The 16,429-nt window shown below is 37.6% G+C and overlaps 2 protein-coding genes and 1 pseudogene across 6 annotated transcripts in view; all 3 read right to left on the bottom strand.

Moving 5' to 3' along the window:
* Positions 1-1,256: 1,256 nt before the first annotated feature.
* LOC137242754 (cell division cycle 5-related protein-like) lies at positions 1,257-6,479 on the bottom strand. Of its 5 annotated transcripts, none has more exons than XM_067770007.1 (4): positions 6,354-6,479; positions 5,731-5,869; positions 5,462-5,669; positions 1,257-1,454 (listed from the first exon to the last, which is right to left on the bottom strand). In XM_067770007.1, the coding sequence occupies exons 2-4, from the start codon at positions 5,773-5,775 to the stop codon at positions 1,357-1,359; spliced, it is 351 nt and encodes a 116-aa protein (XP_067626108.1). In that variant the 5' UTR covers positions 5,776-5,869; positions 6,354-6,479; the 3' UTR covers positions 1,257-1,356. The 5 variants fall into 5 exon arrangements, 4 of the variants coding, with proteins under 4 accessions (XP_067626108.1, XP_067626109.1, XP_067626110.1 ...); XM_067770008.1 differs by having other exon boundaries at positions 5,731-5,796; positions 6,457-6,471; XM_067770009.1 differs by having other exon boundaries at positions 5,731-5,796; positions 6,354-6,462.
* Positions 6,480-11,371: 4,892 nt separating this feature from the next.
* Positions 11,372-12,296, bottom strand: LOC137242752 (uncharacterized; annotated as a pseudogene).
* LOC137242753 (uncharacterized) overlaps positions 12,206-16,429 on the bottom strand; it is a 44,588-nt gene continuing 40,364 nt past the window's right edge. The window contains exon 2 of the mRNA XM_067770005.1: positions 12,206-12,317. Within this exon, the coding sequence (XP_067626106.1) occupies positions 12,293-12,317 (25 nt within the window). The 3' untranslated portion in view covers positions 12,206-12,292. The remainder of the gene's footprint in view (positions 12,318-16,429) is intronic.

Raw genomic sequence — 16,429 nt, 5'->3', positions numbered from 1 at the left:
ACCCTGGCCCACCCTAATGGCGATATCTCGAAAAGGCGTCCACCTATATACCTAATGTCCACTCCCTCTTAAAATGCTCAGTAACACCTTTCGTTTGATACCCATATCGTACAAACATTCTAGAGTCACCCCTGGCCCACCCTAATGGCGATATCTCGAAAAGGCGTCCACCTATAGACCTAATGCCCACTCCCTCTTAAAATGCTCAGTAACACCTTTCGTTTGATACCCATATCGTACAAACACATTCTAGAGTCAGCCCTGGTCCACCTTTATGGCGATATCCCTAAATGGCGTCCATCCATAGAACTATGGCCTACTCTCTCTTAAAATACTCTTTAATACCTTCCATTTGATACACATGTCATACAACCACATTCCAGGGTTATCCTAGGTTCATTTTCCTACATGGTGATTTTCCTTATTTTGTCTCCATAGCTCTCAACTGAGTATTTAGTGTTCGGTTACACCCGAACTTAGCCTTCCTTACTTGTTAATTTTGATTTTGTTGTTCCTACGTAAACGCTGTTACATGGTTCGTTGTTTTTGCCGCCGCATGGGATTTTATATATGACATTACTTTTTTCGGTTTCGGGTATCTTTGCTTTTGTTTTGTTAAAGAAACACCTTAATGTGTTGTTAGGTTTATGTGCAATTTTAACTTTTTCTCCGTCATAGCAATCAGACTTTGCGAGTCGTTCTGATAACCGCGGTATATATGTTACGGATCTAAAAATGGTAGGTTTTTCTGATTTTTGTATTCCTTTGTTAGATTTTGCATTTTTAATTAATGTTTTAATAATGTTGTTCGGGAAATCATTGCTCTTCAATATATTTTCCGCTTCTCTTATTACCTCGTTGTGGTACGTGTCGTCCGATATACGCAGCATCCGTTGTATACCGTAGTGTAACCGAAATATATCGGAAAGGAAAAAAACCTATGTGTTTTATTTTAAGAGAGAGAGCCAGCAGAATCGCCAAATAGTTGCAAGAACACACGTCGTAAAAAATCCAATAGTATTACAAAGACGGAAGGCACGCCGTAAGCATAAAACAACAAAAATGGGGTATGCGAAAATTAAAGCCAACTACAAAAACTGTAAAGCGGTAATAAATAAATTCCAATCCATATCAAAAAAATTGGTTAAAATCAGGTCTAGTATAAAATTCTTGCTACAATGCAGGAAATCTAAGCTTATTCCTAATTTTATAAGAAACTCTACTCAGTGTAAAAAATTATTTGTATTTGACCGATACACACACTCCGACATAAAGAGCATTTTAGACAAACATACACACAACTTCCATACAAAAATCTTAAATACACTTATCAAACACAAACACAACTTTTTGAGATTATGTGAGATTTACACGCATAAATTTCTTCCACCTTTTCACAGTTATTGATGGAGAAAATGCGAAAGCCATATTTACCATCCAATACCGAAATAGAACTGTAGAGGAAGAAACATTTTATAAAATTTAATAAAATCAAAAAATGATAGTTGTGCTAAAATGGGGTAACGTATTTTATGTTAAAGTATAGCGAAGTCTCAGCGGCTTTGTCCTGGTGAAAATTGAGTTTGAATAGGTTTTATTCTTCATTATTAGAAACATGTACGAAGGTACCTGGTAAGATATTAAAAATCCTCAACGCTTTTTTTGCTATAACTTAAAAAAACTCATATTCAAACTTCTGCTTAACTTCTACATATCAATAGCTACCTTTACCACCAGGAGTCACTATTGCTTCTACGCCTATGCTATTGTTTCCTACATCGATGAGCTTTGTAATAAAATAAACAGCTATCTCCCGAATATCTCCAGTTTTGTCGCCTCGCGAAACCTGATATTTTCACCAACCAAATCATCGGTGACCTTATTTAAAACATGACCGCGCCAAATGTCGACCATATGGCATTACCCTACCGACTGTCTTACACCCTAAAATTTTGGGTGTGACTTTCGATCAGGATCTGCATCTTGGAGAGCATGCACTAGCAATTGTAACGAAAATCGTCGTTGCTGTGAGGGCTTAGCCGATCTCCATAGCGCCCGACTATGAGGAGGAGCTGTTTAGGACTGGCATCTACGCCGTTTCGCCTCATAGGAGGGCGGCGGGATGTCGGTGACCAAGAACTTCCAACCACCTAATCCAGGGTGTTATGCGGACCGTGCCTGTTGGACGATTTGTAGCCAGGGGATACATTCGGCTGTATTCGAACGGAGCCTTCCCGATACCGGACCACCTCGGGAAGTATTGGTGGCCTTACCACAGTAAGGGGCGCTGCTGTGGCTGACGGTTCTTTCCCCGTATATAATACTGAACCGCTGAGCCCGCCTTGTCGGGCTGGTGGTCATACGACCAAGGTGAACGACTCATTACCTAATTTAAGGACGATGATAAGAAGAGGACTGAGCCGCAAGCCAAGGACGACAAATACGCATTAAGCGATGCGTCGGACTCGGGGAGCGAGAGTAGTGCTAATTCAATGAACTCCGTGTTGGAGAAGCACACAAATGAAAAGGGAGTAGAAGAGTGGAGAAGGGTACGGAGCAAAGAGCTCTCTCGAAGTACCGTGCAGTACTAAGAATTGTACAACGCTTGGGAGCAGTGGTGGACCCAACAGAAGAGGAGATCGAGCGCTTGGCATGGGCTCATGAGGCGGTAGAAGTAGGTCGAAGGCAGTTCAAAAGGTTTTCTGCGAGAAACCCTCGGTTCTGCAACCGGTATGAGGAGGAAGAAGCGTCGAATGGCAGAATGAAAAGGCAACGTTCGGCGGAAGGCGACAAGCCTGCTTTCAAGAGGCAGAAAGGGCCCAGTCCCAGAGCCGCGACGCAGGGCAGTCCCATAGACAAGACAAGTAGGCCCAAAGCTGTAAGGCAGATGGGCCCCAATAGCGAGGTAGCAACTACCTCGAAGGCTGCGAGTCAGAGGGAAGTTCCAACTATGGAAGTAGGAGATAAGCCAAAGGGAGATAACGCTAAGAATCCGACTTTCTCGGAGGTGCTAGAGGGAGCTAAGACTCCGGCTTTCTCGGAGGTGCCAAAGGGAAATAACACTAAGACGCCGGCTTTTCCCGAGAAGATGAGTGATATGGCAAAGCAGTCACTGACTGTGGCGCTGGTTGATCGTAGCAGTCCTTTCGAACAGATGACTAGTGAAAGGTGGGGATCTGTAGAAAAGGAGCTTATTAGCTTAATGCTTAAGATGATGCGGGAATAACCAAGTAAGCTCCTTCCAACCTTTGATTCGGGGGATGGTGTAATGGTATGAAGATGATAGCGTGCGACAACATCGTGAGCTTGCGGTGGCTGGAGGAACTGGTTCCAAACCTCTAAAGGCAGGGCACGAACGCGCGTTTTGAGATGGTGGATAAAGCGCAAATCCCCAAGGTACCAAAAGTTAAGGTATGGATACCATGCGTGATGAAGTCGGAGGATACACTGCGATTTTTGCAGAATCAGAATCCGAACATACCGACACAGGATTGGAAGGTACTTACTGTATCTCGGTCTACGGAGGAAGGTCAGTTATACATCTTCCAAATAAACAAGCAGGCGGAGGATATATTGTACGCGCAGCTTGGAAAAATGTCCTTAGGTACAGGCAAAATTTATATGCGACTCAGGAAAAGAAGTCGCGGGTATTAAAGTCCTAACACGCTGGACGTGGGCGAAGTTGAAAAGGACATCAAAAGCTTAAGGGAAAAAAGACAGGTGGAGGTAGCCCACGTCACCCCGAATGTGTTAGAAGGGGACCAACAGCCAGATGGTGCTGTGAGTCGCACAGAGGAACACCCGGCACAACAGGTACAAGAGGCTGAAGGGGGCTTCGAACACTCTAAACCAAAAGGGCTAGGGGAGGACGACGACGTCACGATGAAGGTGCTGGAGGGGGACAAGCAGCCCATTGGTGCTGCGAGTCCTACAGATAAACCTCCAACACAGTAAAGTGGCGTCGAGCGAACTCCTCCTCCTAACGCGCTCATCCAGGAGCCGTGGCTTCCATCGGGAGGAAAGGTTTCTGGACTTAGCGCGCGCGGATTTGGCGTTTACTATGCGCAAACGGAAGGACGGGTGCGAGCTGTAGTAATGGTAAGGAAACAGCTGCATTCATATATGCTGCCTAATTACACCACTGAGGATCTCGTAGTGGTGGTGAAATCGCCGGGCTCAGATGGTACATGTCCGGCCATGCCACAAGTTTCAAGTAGGGCGGTCGTGGGATGGCTTAAAATAATATTCGATGGGTGCATAAACTGAATCATGTACCGCACTCTTGGAGAACTGCTCGTGTAGCTTTCCTACCAAAGGCGGGGAAGATCGGTCACGTGTATCCCAAAGATTATAGACCCAATAGCTTAACATCATTTCTGCTCAAAACCTTTGAGAGGCTGATTGATGTGTACATAAAGTCCAACGTGGATGAAAAGCTGCTCTCCACAACACAACAGGCGTACACCAAAGGCAAGTCAGTAGACACCGCCTTGCATAGGGTGGTAATAAGCATAGAAAAAGCCCTGGAATATAAGGAATATGCTCTAGAAGTCTTCTTAAGCTTTGCCGGGGCTTTCTAAATGGGCGATTATTGATGGTCTTAATTACGTTAAAGTATATCCAGCCTTACCCAGATGGATCGACTGCATGTTAAACTGCAGTAAGATTACATCGCAATGGGGATTGTACGCGGCCACGAAATTAGTGGACAGGGGCACTCCGCAGGGAGGGGTGCTATCACCTCTGCTGTGGACGCTGGTCATTATCCAACTGCTTAGGGGATTCTACGAGGGACCAGAAAAACTTACGGTTTACGCAGATGACGTTGCATATGGTCTTGTTTACAAAGAGGTACAAGGTCCCTAATTGGACCAGGCCTTAGTTAGGAGGGGCGACTCTACGGGAGAAACCTTGCACAAAATATCTAGGAATGATCCTAGACAGTAAGCTGTCATGGCAGCTCAACGTGGAGGAGAGGGTGAGGAAGGCTTCAACGGCACTTTATGCATGTAAAAGAATGCAAAAGAACCGGCATATACGATCGAAGGAACTCGATGACGATGCCCCAAAACTAACAACCACAAGCAATAATTATCATTTCACTGACACAAATTTTATAGTTTTTTTTTCGGGATTTGGACACAATGTTGTTGTTGTTTTTGTAGCGATAAGGTTGCTCCCCGAAGGCTTTGGGGAGTGTTATCGATGTGATGGTCCTTTAGCCGGATACAGATCCGGTACGCCCCGGTAACACAGCACCATTAAAGTGCCATCCCGACCATCTCGGGAACGATTTATGTGGCCACATTAAACCTTCAGGCCATCCCTCCCTATAGCACCATGTAACGAAGCTCAGTTTCTTCCAAAAATTGTTCAACACTTCCACGTAAAATCAATGTACTTGTTCTAATGCAACCTACAACAATAATTATAAACTATAAAAATGAAATTAATGCCAAACCTTGGAAAATGTTGAAACGTTCACCACCAACAAAATGCAAAAACTTTTCATCCTCCTCCCGTGACCATTCTGTCTTTTTTATGCTAGGATCAAGCCATTCGTACCAGCGTGCCTTACATTTCTTGGCAGATTTGCGGTGCAGCAGTGATGCAATACGTGACCACTGGTTTTTTCCATATTTCATTACAGCTGCTTTGAGGATTTCATCCTGAAAGTTATCAATTTAGTTAATAAACGGCCAAGAGTAACCAGTCGCGTCAAATGCTTACCTCAGTGTTTCTCCACATACCACCTTTTATCATAATTCGCGGCATGGTGCTATATAATTGTGAATTCTTTCGATGAGAACAAAAATCAAATCAAAAATTTTTGTCGAAATAAACAGCAAAAATCATTGTATATTAAAGACTTTGGGAAAATTTTAGAATAGCACCCCCCGAGTTCGGGGTAAAACTTGGTATCAAATGAAAGAGGGAGTTCTCCCGATCACAAATATATATATTTTAAAGTGCGCAAACTTATAATTTAAAAGTTATTTGTTGTTAAAGTTTGCAAATTTAGCAAATTTCTATAGCACTTTAAATTACAATTTACACATCTTTCAAAACCTTAATCCATATACATATCTATATAAATTGGCAACGATAAACTTAAATTGCATTTTTGTATATTTCACATTTCATTTTTGCATTGTTTTCACTTATTATAAATGTTTTTATTAAATCAATCGCGCTTTTGTAGCAACATGCACATATATATATATATACATATATTTTATTGATGACATTACAAAGCTGTGCTGCCACATATATATACGTATACACATATAAAATTTGTATAGAAATTTGCAAACTTTAACACCAAATAACTTTTAAATTATAAGTTTGCGCACTTTAAAATATATATATATATGTGATCTGGAGAACTCCCTCTTAATTTTAAATCTTTCCGGAGATATTCCATTTAAAACTCTCAAAATTGAAAAATTTTTCGACCACCAAATATTTTGTTGTCTCTGCTGAATTGGAAATGTCGGATTTTCTTGCACGCAAAAATGACATATTTTGCTATCCCTATAAAAATAATAGGTGCGAGAGAGCACGATACATTGTGGGAAAGCTAAATTCGTCAACATGCTATTTCATTTGGAGAATTTTTCATTCCAAATCGTCACCCCTGTCAAAAATTCGTGTGTCTGTGTGCGTTTTTGGTCACACGATTTTTGCAGGGTCACAATGCCCGCGACTATCAAATAAGCAAGCGTCAAATGAAAAAATGAAAAATTTTTGATTTTCATCAACGTGTAGCCGACAACAAATACGTGTGTCACGAAGCCACCCGACTGCACTAACACACACAAAATTCAGTCAATCTGGTTGTAAATCGCAGGAGGCTCTTAGCGCCACCAATAACCGATTGCATTGATTCTCATAAGGTTGGTCGGATCAGGGGCCCTATTCGCTAACTGTGAGTTTTAAAATGTACACAAGAAATTGTGTAAACTTTGAAATTCTGATTCTGTAAAGCAAAACTGTGAACAAAAAAACACACTGATAAAAACTTCGTGAGTTTTCTTGGCAGCCAGTGTACACTATTCTGACATTCAAAACTCATACGCACTGTTGCAGAATGACTTGTTTGTTTTCATGGCGTTTGATGAATATTTTCTCACTGACTTAAGACTTTGACATTCAGCGCTCATTCAGCAAAACAATGTACACAATAATTTACAGAATCGCATGAAAATTTAAAGTGTAAATTGTGTTTGCAAATGAGTTTTCAATGAGTGTACATTTTTCAGTTTTTCACAGTTACGGAATTGACCCCCAGCTGTTATAAGGCTACCGATAAAGCACCAATGTCTGCAGCTTAAAAAGTACCAATCAGCTGATTTCAGGCAGTCACCTCCCTGCAAAAACGCTTCACGTCATTTGACCGTCATTGTGCGGTCACGGCCCTTGTTAAATTTTAGTCACGTTTGCACTAGCGAGAGTAGATTTTTTTCCCATTTCGTACCTATACGCATATGTATGTTACGCATAAGGGTATATTTTCGGGGCATCTTGGGGGTTTTATTTTTTTATTATTGAATAACTGAATAAAAATTGAAATTTTATTGTTATTCCAAATTTTTTAAATCAGGAATAATAACTCAACTCTTTACTCAAATTTACAAAAATAAGAATGACCGATTATCATCAATCAGAATATTTTGAATAACGAATAACTTTTTATTCATCAGTCAAAAAATTTAAAATGATGAATAATTTTTTATTTTTTATTTTTTCGTCAATCGTTATTCAAATTTGTTGATAACGTCCATCCCTGATCCAAATGCAATAAGAACACTTAAAAATTTTCCCGAGTTTTAATATAATCACGTTATTCTTTTCAATATTTTAAAGCTCATAATTCTGTTCTTGTTTTTGCGTCTGTGTGGACGTGCAGTGGCTCAGCTACAATATATTCAGGCTAATTTGGTTGAACTGGAATTAAAAATAGGCCTGAAGATTGGCTCTTGGCCTCCGTTCTGGCGGAGTTGGGAGATGCAATGCTTCCCTTACCTGGAGTAAGGGGAAAGTTTTTGCACTCCTAGTCATCATTAAAAAAAACCAAAGAAAAGATAACGGGAAATTACAAACTAACGGATTTGAAAAAAAAAAACAATGAAATAACGGTAAAATTACATCACATAGCACCACACCACAGCGAAATAGATGCATAAAGAGCGATAACCTGGCGTATTCGAACAAATGGATTTGTACTAAGACATCACATTTTTTGATAATATTTTCTTGGTTTTTATCGAAACTATTCGAATGTAATTATAATATATATATAATATTGGGTTTCGAGTTGTGTAGCAGATGTAATCGATTTAATTTCTTTAAACTTAAAAAGTTTTGTTTTATTACTTTAATGTAATTTTATTTCAAAATGCGTGGTTTGCTGAACCCGTGCAATTATTAAGTGACTAACGTGCCTGAAAGAAGACTTTAAATTTGTATAAATATGCAGCAAATCTAGTACAGCCACGTGATGTAATAAAGCCAGGTGTTCTATTGTAATGTTTGCGGATAAGAGAAAATCGAAATCTAGGTTGCAGTGCGCAGTTAGCGGAACCAGATAGAATTTACTGCCAATTTAAACGGCAGCAGGTTGATTCTGTTCTTTATTCAAAAGTTGTTTTCTTTTATACAAAATTTTTATGAGCTAAAATACTTACTTACACTAATACTTACAGACTAAGTATAACACACATATACATTCAATTCAGTTCCCTGGGAACTGAATTCTAAGCATAATTAAAATTGGCTGTGGAATGTGCAACGCAAGCATAAATGAATCATGTTAATAATTTGTCTACAGGTAAAGGCTTGTCGCGAGTAAGCTCTAAACAGTGGCATACCAAGGTTCAGGTTACCATATGATGCACGGTGTACAAAATACGTGTTTGTACCATCATCATTGGTGTGTCAATAGAATCTCATGCCGTACCAAAGCGAGCCAAAATATACGTATGTACAATTGTATGAATATGTATGTAAGAGTCAATATATTTTAAGACATTCCAAAACGGGTTGAAATATATGTTTGTACAAATGAATGAATAACTTAATGAGTGAATGCTACACTATGTGTACAGCTCATTCTGAAGACTCCCACATAATACGAATTATGAGAGAAAGGGGAAGAACAGAAGAGGCCGTTTTCTAAAATAGTATTAAATTTGATACTTTTTTGAATAAAAGCATTAAATCCTTGATGGTAACGAAAATGGATTTTTTTTTTAGTTTTTAGATTAAAATATAACTTACATTAATCCTAAAACTTAAAATTGTTCCTTTTTGTATACTTATATATTCAGTACTACTCTGAATCGCTTCAACCGATTTGGATGAAATTCGGTATATGGATAATGTACTATTTATATATGTAATACTCCTATGTTTCTAGTAAAATATGCTCACGATGAGTTTGAAGGAGACTGATAATTAAATGCTTCATATCCGTAACAAGATTTGAAATATATGTTCGAGCGGTTTTCTACATGTATGCCATATCTTCCTGTTTACATTCAAAATCGACATAAGTAACTTGCACAATTTTGAATTTTAAAATTAAGAATATGTTCAACTGTGAAGGAGTCATTTCATTCACACTGCACAACAATGACTAACGCCTTAAAATTTTTTTTCATTGAACTCCTCTGTAAAAAAAATATGGAAAATGCTGGATTTGGTATGCCACGTCGATTTATAGAAAAATTCGAAAAATATCTCTTGTTATTAGCAGGGACGGAAAATAATTATTTTTTTTCGGAGTCGAAAAAGTCCGGGTCAAAAAATTGTCCTAGGTGAAAATGTTTGAGTTCTCAGGTATCACTATATCATGTCGAATCACGCATCCTTTTTATTTTTCGAACTTTTTCCATAAAAGTCCACATATAAAAGTAAAATCAGTATTTTTATTTTTTGAGTCCGATAGAACTAGTTAAACTCGGCCTTTAAAAATAAAAGTCCGGAAATAAAAGCTAAATCCGGACTTTTATTTTTTGAGGCCAAAATTAAAGTCCGGCTTGATAACAAAGAAACGGCTTATCGGAATTAAAATGTTTTTTTATTTTGGTTAAGCCGTTTCTTTGTTATCATGCCGGACTTTTATTTTGGCCTTAAAAAATAAGTCAGGATTTAACTTTTATTTCAGGACTTTTATTTTTAAAAGTCCGAGTTTAACTAGTTCTATCGGACTCAGGTAATAAAAATCCAAACAAAAATTTTTATCTTGATCCAAATATATTAAAGGCCAAAATTAATAGTTTTGCAAGGAATTATATTATAAAAGGAATAACAGTTTCCGCCCCTGGTTATTAAAGTTTAAACTCTGTCGCTCGGTTTTTCAGTGCGACTTTGAGTTAAATAGGGTTTAGCATTGTCACTTTGGCCCTTTAACTGAAAGGAACAGTAAAATTCTAATGCCTAGGGCCAAAACAGTAATGTTATATTGAAAGTAGTTCTCTGCCGAAGCTGCCCAGCCCTGCTCTAAAGTGAGATCGACTGTTTTAATAGGAGTTTGTGTGTTATCTACAAAATAGTTTAAGAAGTTCAGTGACTTTTAATTTTTCAACTATTTTAGTTAAAAAATTTCGATTTATATATTTAAGTTGTCCTTTAAAATAATATTTACAAAAATAATAAAAACAGATACACAAATACACATTAAGTGATTACATTTCGGTATATGATTTTGTTAGGATAACATGTTACAACAGACACAGTAAAAGATCCATACGAAGTTATTAGTTGGTCATATACTAAAATTTATTATTTTCCTTTCCTCTCACCACTACAATTTTGCATTCAATTTACGGTAATTGTTTACTTCAGGGTACAACTGCTAAAACTCTTCCGAAAATATCGGGAGAGGTGTCAAAAGACGCGACTTGATCTCAGAACCACGAATCCGAAAGCGGAAATTAGAAATTTTATTTCTCTTCGGAAATATTTGCAAACAAAATCGAAAATTTTCATGTGGTTGTTCTAATTTTGATGATTTTGTTGTACCCTAAAGAAAAACTGTGGGTAAAAGTGTTTTGCGCGGATATAGTTTTGGTCTCCAAACCGGTGTTGGACCCACACAGGGTAATTTTTTATAAGCGCGGCCGAAGGCCGCCAATGCAGAAAGGTGTTCTGCGCAAAAATACTATGGATCCTACTCCCGGTTTCGGAGCGCTCCGGGGCCATTTTTTATTTTTTTAGAAATATCTTTTCACAGAAATAAAATTCTTAATTTCCGCTTTCGGATTCGTGGTCCAGGGATCAAGACTCGTCTTTTGACACCTCTTCCGATATTTCGGAAGAGTTTTAGCAGTTGTACCCTAAGGTAAACAACTACCCAATTTACGTACGACTAAGCTTCGTCATTTGCTTCGTCGTTACTTTCAGCTGTGATAGTTTCTGGTACCAATATGTACTTCATATTCAGATCTGTTCACCTCAGTGGCATTGTTTGGCATATACATTACTCTATGCGAAGGATGTACTTTGCCTAGTAAAATTTTTTCTTTATATGTAGCACGTGAAATGTATGTTTCACCTAATTCCGAATAACCACCAACCACAGCTCCACAGGTACATGTCCATTTAAATCGGCCACCCATTTTTCTTTGAAATTATTTAGTAACTCGACGTTTTGACTAAAACATTACTGCTATGTGAAGCGTGTGCGACACCTTTTGCCGGTGCATAGGCGGCAGGCAATAGATCTGTGGCGGTGCAGTTCAAGTTTTCAGAACAAAAGTGTTGCTTAGCAACTAACATTTAAATTGTATATTGTTCAACAAGTTTTCATAGTTGAGTCAGTCATTAAATAGTTTTCATTGTGTAATAATAAAATACATTTATATTTAAATTTCAATAGGAAATATTTATTCTTTATTTTCATATATTGGTGACCCCGTTAAAAGTTTAACGCGTATCTCATAAAATGCTTCGAGATGAATATCAGCTAAATAGACACGTGCTGCATATGTTGGATTACCATCTGAATCTGTTCCAGTTTGTATAGCATCAGATGGTTTAGGTGGGGCCATTGGTACATTTCTAGATCCATTTAATTCTAATTCGAAAACTGGTGTCCACATCGGCATATTGGTATACATATCAGCCGCATCGGAATCATATATGTAATTTCTTATCCAACTCTGACCGTTCTCCGTAGGGTGCACTCGGTTGCATGTGCATGGTCGTCTACATTCTGGACAATATTTTCGATGATTTAATGCCGCGAACAAGCAACGATTGGGAAATAAATGACCATGGGTTATTGAATTCATTCGATCGGTTTTCTCATAGAACTAAAAAATGGCAAATTTAAATGTTTTTGTTGAAAAAATAAGAATTTTTTTTGAGAATTGTCACTAGTTTGAGCTATAGAAAAGTCAAGACAAAATAGAATTGGAGAAAAAAAGTGATGCTGTTGCATACTTTTCCAGGAAAGTTTATTTGTATGGGTTTTACTACAATTTTTCCTCTGAATGAAAAAGCAATTTCGCAAAGAGGCAAATTGAGTTTGAGAGTTCAAGATGGCGGATTAGAAAGAGAAGCTGCCAACGTCAGTCACCTTGTAATTACATCATGGTACAGCAATATCTATAGCATGGGTCCCCAAAATTCAAACTGTAGCTGTGTGAGTAAAAGTAAAACCATCTTATTGGTAGTGGTTTAGTTGTTGATGAAAAATCAATGATATAGGACGGACGTATGCACGCATGTTTGTTAACACACAAAAAGTAATTCGTAAATATGCCATATAAATACTACTTTATTACTTGAGTCTAAGAAAAAATTAAAACAAAATAAATTGCTAACATTAAACCATGAAAACATGCTGCGTATGAGCGTTTGTTTGCAAAATATCTTTTCGCAAATGCGCAAATAAACTATAGCCTCAAACTTACTACTCTGCTTGTTCAGCGACAACTAAATACGAATAAAGACGAAAGAGAATAATAATACGTGTGAAGTGGCGCCAATAATTATTCAACTAAATGGGACCGCTGATCTAAAGTGAGTCTTCTGAATTCAACTACATTTTAAGGAAAATAGTTGCACTATCGAATGTTTTGTAATGACAAAACTTCGTGATAAAACATCGTGGTGAGTATAGCAGACAAAGGTGATTTGAGCAATTTCAAGTACAAATACTTATACCTTATATCGAAAAATAGAACCAATTTAAAAACAAGTAAGGACAGTACTGTCTTCGGCTGTGCCGAAGACTTCATTCCTTTCATGAATGGGGCTGAACAATAATCTTATCCCATTCGTAATCTCCAAATAATGCGCTGTATAAGATAAGAAATATATAGTGAACAGATGTACATACCTAAACGATTTTAAGATAAATATAAAAAAAATGGCAAAAAACCCCCTTATCTGAACAATCGGTTGTATGGGATATATATTATATATAGCTCCGATCAAAATTATTTTTTCAGCAAATCTTCTATGATACATTAGAATAAATATCACCAAGTTTAACGTTTTTATTTTGGAAACTAAGAGAGAAATGGCTAAAAATCTTTCTATCTGAACGATCGGTTGTATGGGATATATATTATATATAGCTCCGATCGAAATGATTTTTTCATGAAATTTATGATATATTAGAATAAATATCACCAAGTTTAATGTTTTTATATTGAAAATTAAGAGAGATATTGCTAAAAATCTTTCTATCTGAACAATCGGTTGTATGGGATATACTATATATAGTTCTGATCAAAGTTTTTTTTCAGAAAATCTTCTACGATATTTTAAAATATATATCACCGAGTTTCACGTTTACACTTTCTAAATTAAGGGAGAAATGGCCAAAAATCTTTCTATCTGAAAGATCGGTTGTATGTGTTATAACTATATATAGCTCCGATCAAAATGATTTTTTCAGGATATCTTCTATGATATATTAAAATATATATCACCGAGTTTCACGTTTATACTTTCTCTTTGCGGCAGGAATGACCAAAATCGTCTTATCTGAACGATCGGTTGTATGGGAGATATATGTTATAGTGGTCCGATCCTACCGGATCCGACAAATGTCTAATACAAAAATAGATCCTTGTGCAAAATTTCGTTGAGATATCTCAAAATTTGAGGGACTAGTTTGCGTTCAAACAGACAGACGGACGAACAGACGGACATGGCTATATCAACTCAGTTCGTCGCCCTGATCAATTCGGTATACTTAATGGTGACTCTATCTTCTATATTTCTCAACGTTACAAACATCGGACCAGAGTTAATATACCATTTCATGTTCATGAAAGGTATAATGATGACAACGGATTCAAGTTCAAAGTATAACAGGCCTTTAGAAAAGTAAGGAGTCACTTCTGGGTCTATCAGTAAACTTTATCATTGGGTTTTTTGTAATTCATATTAGAGAAAAATTGTAAGTTTACAAACGGCGATGGTTACTAGGACATGTTTCTGAATTTCACTTCTTCATCAGCTAGCTTTTCGGGAGCTGAGCGTTGAACTCGAATCTCCAACATTCATATCATTGGGTATTTACGGAAATTGTCAAACCCATACTTTACTATACTTTACAACAAGGCTTAAGGAAACGGAATACATGGTCCCGTTCCCAATCTTCCAAAGAGATCTTGGGGCCACAATTGAGCGGGTGAGTGCCACAATTGAGCGGGTGAGGGCCAGGGTATGGAAATGGCAAAATATAATATACCGTGCATACTGTTGGCTCCAAATTAACGGACGGGGTGGGGTATGCTTTCACTGTCCATCCAGAAATAAGATCATACAAGCTGCCAGATTACTCTTCATTAAATCCTCTTCGATACTCTCCGCCGCCAATGCTTAAGGTCCGTAAATCTTTGGAAGAACTCTTCTTTCGAACACTCTCAGGGGCGCCTCATTTGATGTTTTCATGGTCCATGCTTCTGCACATGTAGATCGTCATTTTCGTTTGCCGATAGAGAATTTTACTTTCCAATTACGTACTTAGTCCAATGTAGCATTTGTTGGCAATATTGATTCTTCGCTAGATTTCAAACTGATGTTGTTGTTTGTGGATACGTGTAACTACATAAAGCGATTTAAAATAGATTTAGATGGCTCTATAGGAACATTAAACTTCAATTCACCAAGCCAAAATCTATAACACTCCAAATCGCGAAGGGTAGATTGAAATCGTCAATTACAATGTCAGAGTCACAGAACCTTGCCATACAGAACCACCATTGAAGATTTTTTTATATATATACATAAAAAAAACAAATTGCGGTTGAATATAAATTAACATTTAAATATGTACATATAATATTTGTAGAATGTGGAAAGTTTTACTCTCACGCAAATCAGCTCAGCATCCTCGGAGTCCTGCCTAGAAAACCTGATGTGAACGCCAATTAAAGCTCCCCCACCAAGTGGGGCTTATCTTAAAGTTTAAAATGAATCCACTAAATCACTGTAGTTTTAACCAAATCTCGGTAAATATCAGTACGTCATAGCAAATGAACGTTGGGGAAAAGTGTCAGCCAATTTTATGTTCAACCAAACGCATCTACATCTCAAATTTTTCCGTAGAGTCAATGCCCCATCAGATTCCTGTCTGCAATGTGACCTTAATAATGTAGAATAGTATCGCCTGTGGTCGAAATTCGACCAATCCTTTTTTTTCAACTCAGTCTATGCATCCAGTGTTGGGGGTAGTGAAATAATGCGTTAATAGTTAAGCAGTGAGCGGAAATATAGCAAACTGGTCTAACTTACTTAAATTTTTCATTAAGACATTGTAATTTTTATTGTATTTTCTTAAATTTTCTACAAAATTTTCAAATGTAATTATAACCTTTTGGTATGGAGCTCCTTAAACAAAAATATAAAAAATATGTAAAATCAAAAGAAATTGCCATAGAATTAAGGTGAAATTACTTGACATTAAATTGAAAAATAGGGTTTTCCACACCACCCGGGAGGTCCCCGTTGGGGCGCTACCGAAGTTAGTTTTGTGTGCTCGGTTCCCCAGTAGGCCTATATCTCCCATATACATATATCTCCCATTTACTTCAATAGTGTCACAATTCAAAAACACGAACTTTTAGTTAAAAACGAAGAAATGTGCTTAAGCACACACCAGGGAAACTATAAGTAATTGGGAAACTAAACAATTCAGACGTCACTGGATTGATTGCCCAGGGCAAAGGCAGGCCAACTACATAATATCATGGACCAGAATACAGTAAGAAAAACGGAGCAAGCGATTGTAGATGCGGAGATCGCAATATCATTGATACCACAGGAAGAACAGGAGCACGCAAGACACATGTGCAGGGAAATCATAAAAAAGGAGGTGAAAGCACAGGAAGGACAAAAACCGAATACAGAAGAGAAAACAATAAAGAATCTACGGCATAAACTAAGGAAAAACAATATTGTCACA

This window comes from Eurosta solidaginis, chromosome 2, assembly GCF_040869045.1.
Source record: "Eurosta solidaginis isolate ZX-2024a chromosome 2, ASM4086904v1, whole genome shotgun sequence".
Classification (NCBI taxonomy): domain Eukaryota; kingdom Metazoa; phylum Arthropoda; class Insecta; order Diptera; family Tephritidae; genus Eurosta; species Eurosta solidaginis.
This window is presented reverse-complemented; position numbering and strand designations above follow the sequence as displayed.

Bases quoted from the DNA above. Each gene is read 5' to 3' on its own strand.
- LOC137242754 (XM_067770007.1), bottom strand. From the start codon at position 5,775: ATGCCGCGAATTATGATAAAAGGTGGTATGTGGAGAAACACTGAG. The intron at 5,670-5,730 runs GTAAGCATTTGA...GATAACTTTCAG, and splicing joins GTATGTGGAGAAACACTGAG to GATGAAATCCTCAAAGCAGC. The intron at 1,455-5,461 runs GTTTGGCATTAA...CTTCCTCTACAG, and splicing joins ACGTTTCAACATTTTCCAAG to TTCTATTTCGGTATTGGATG.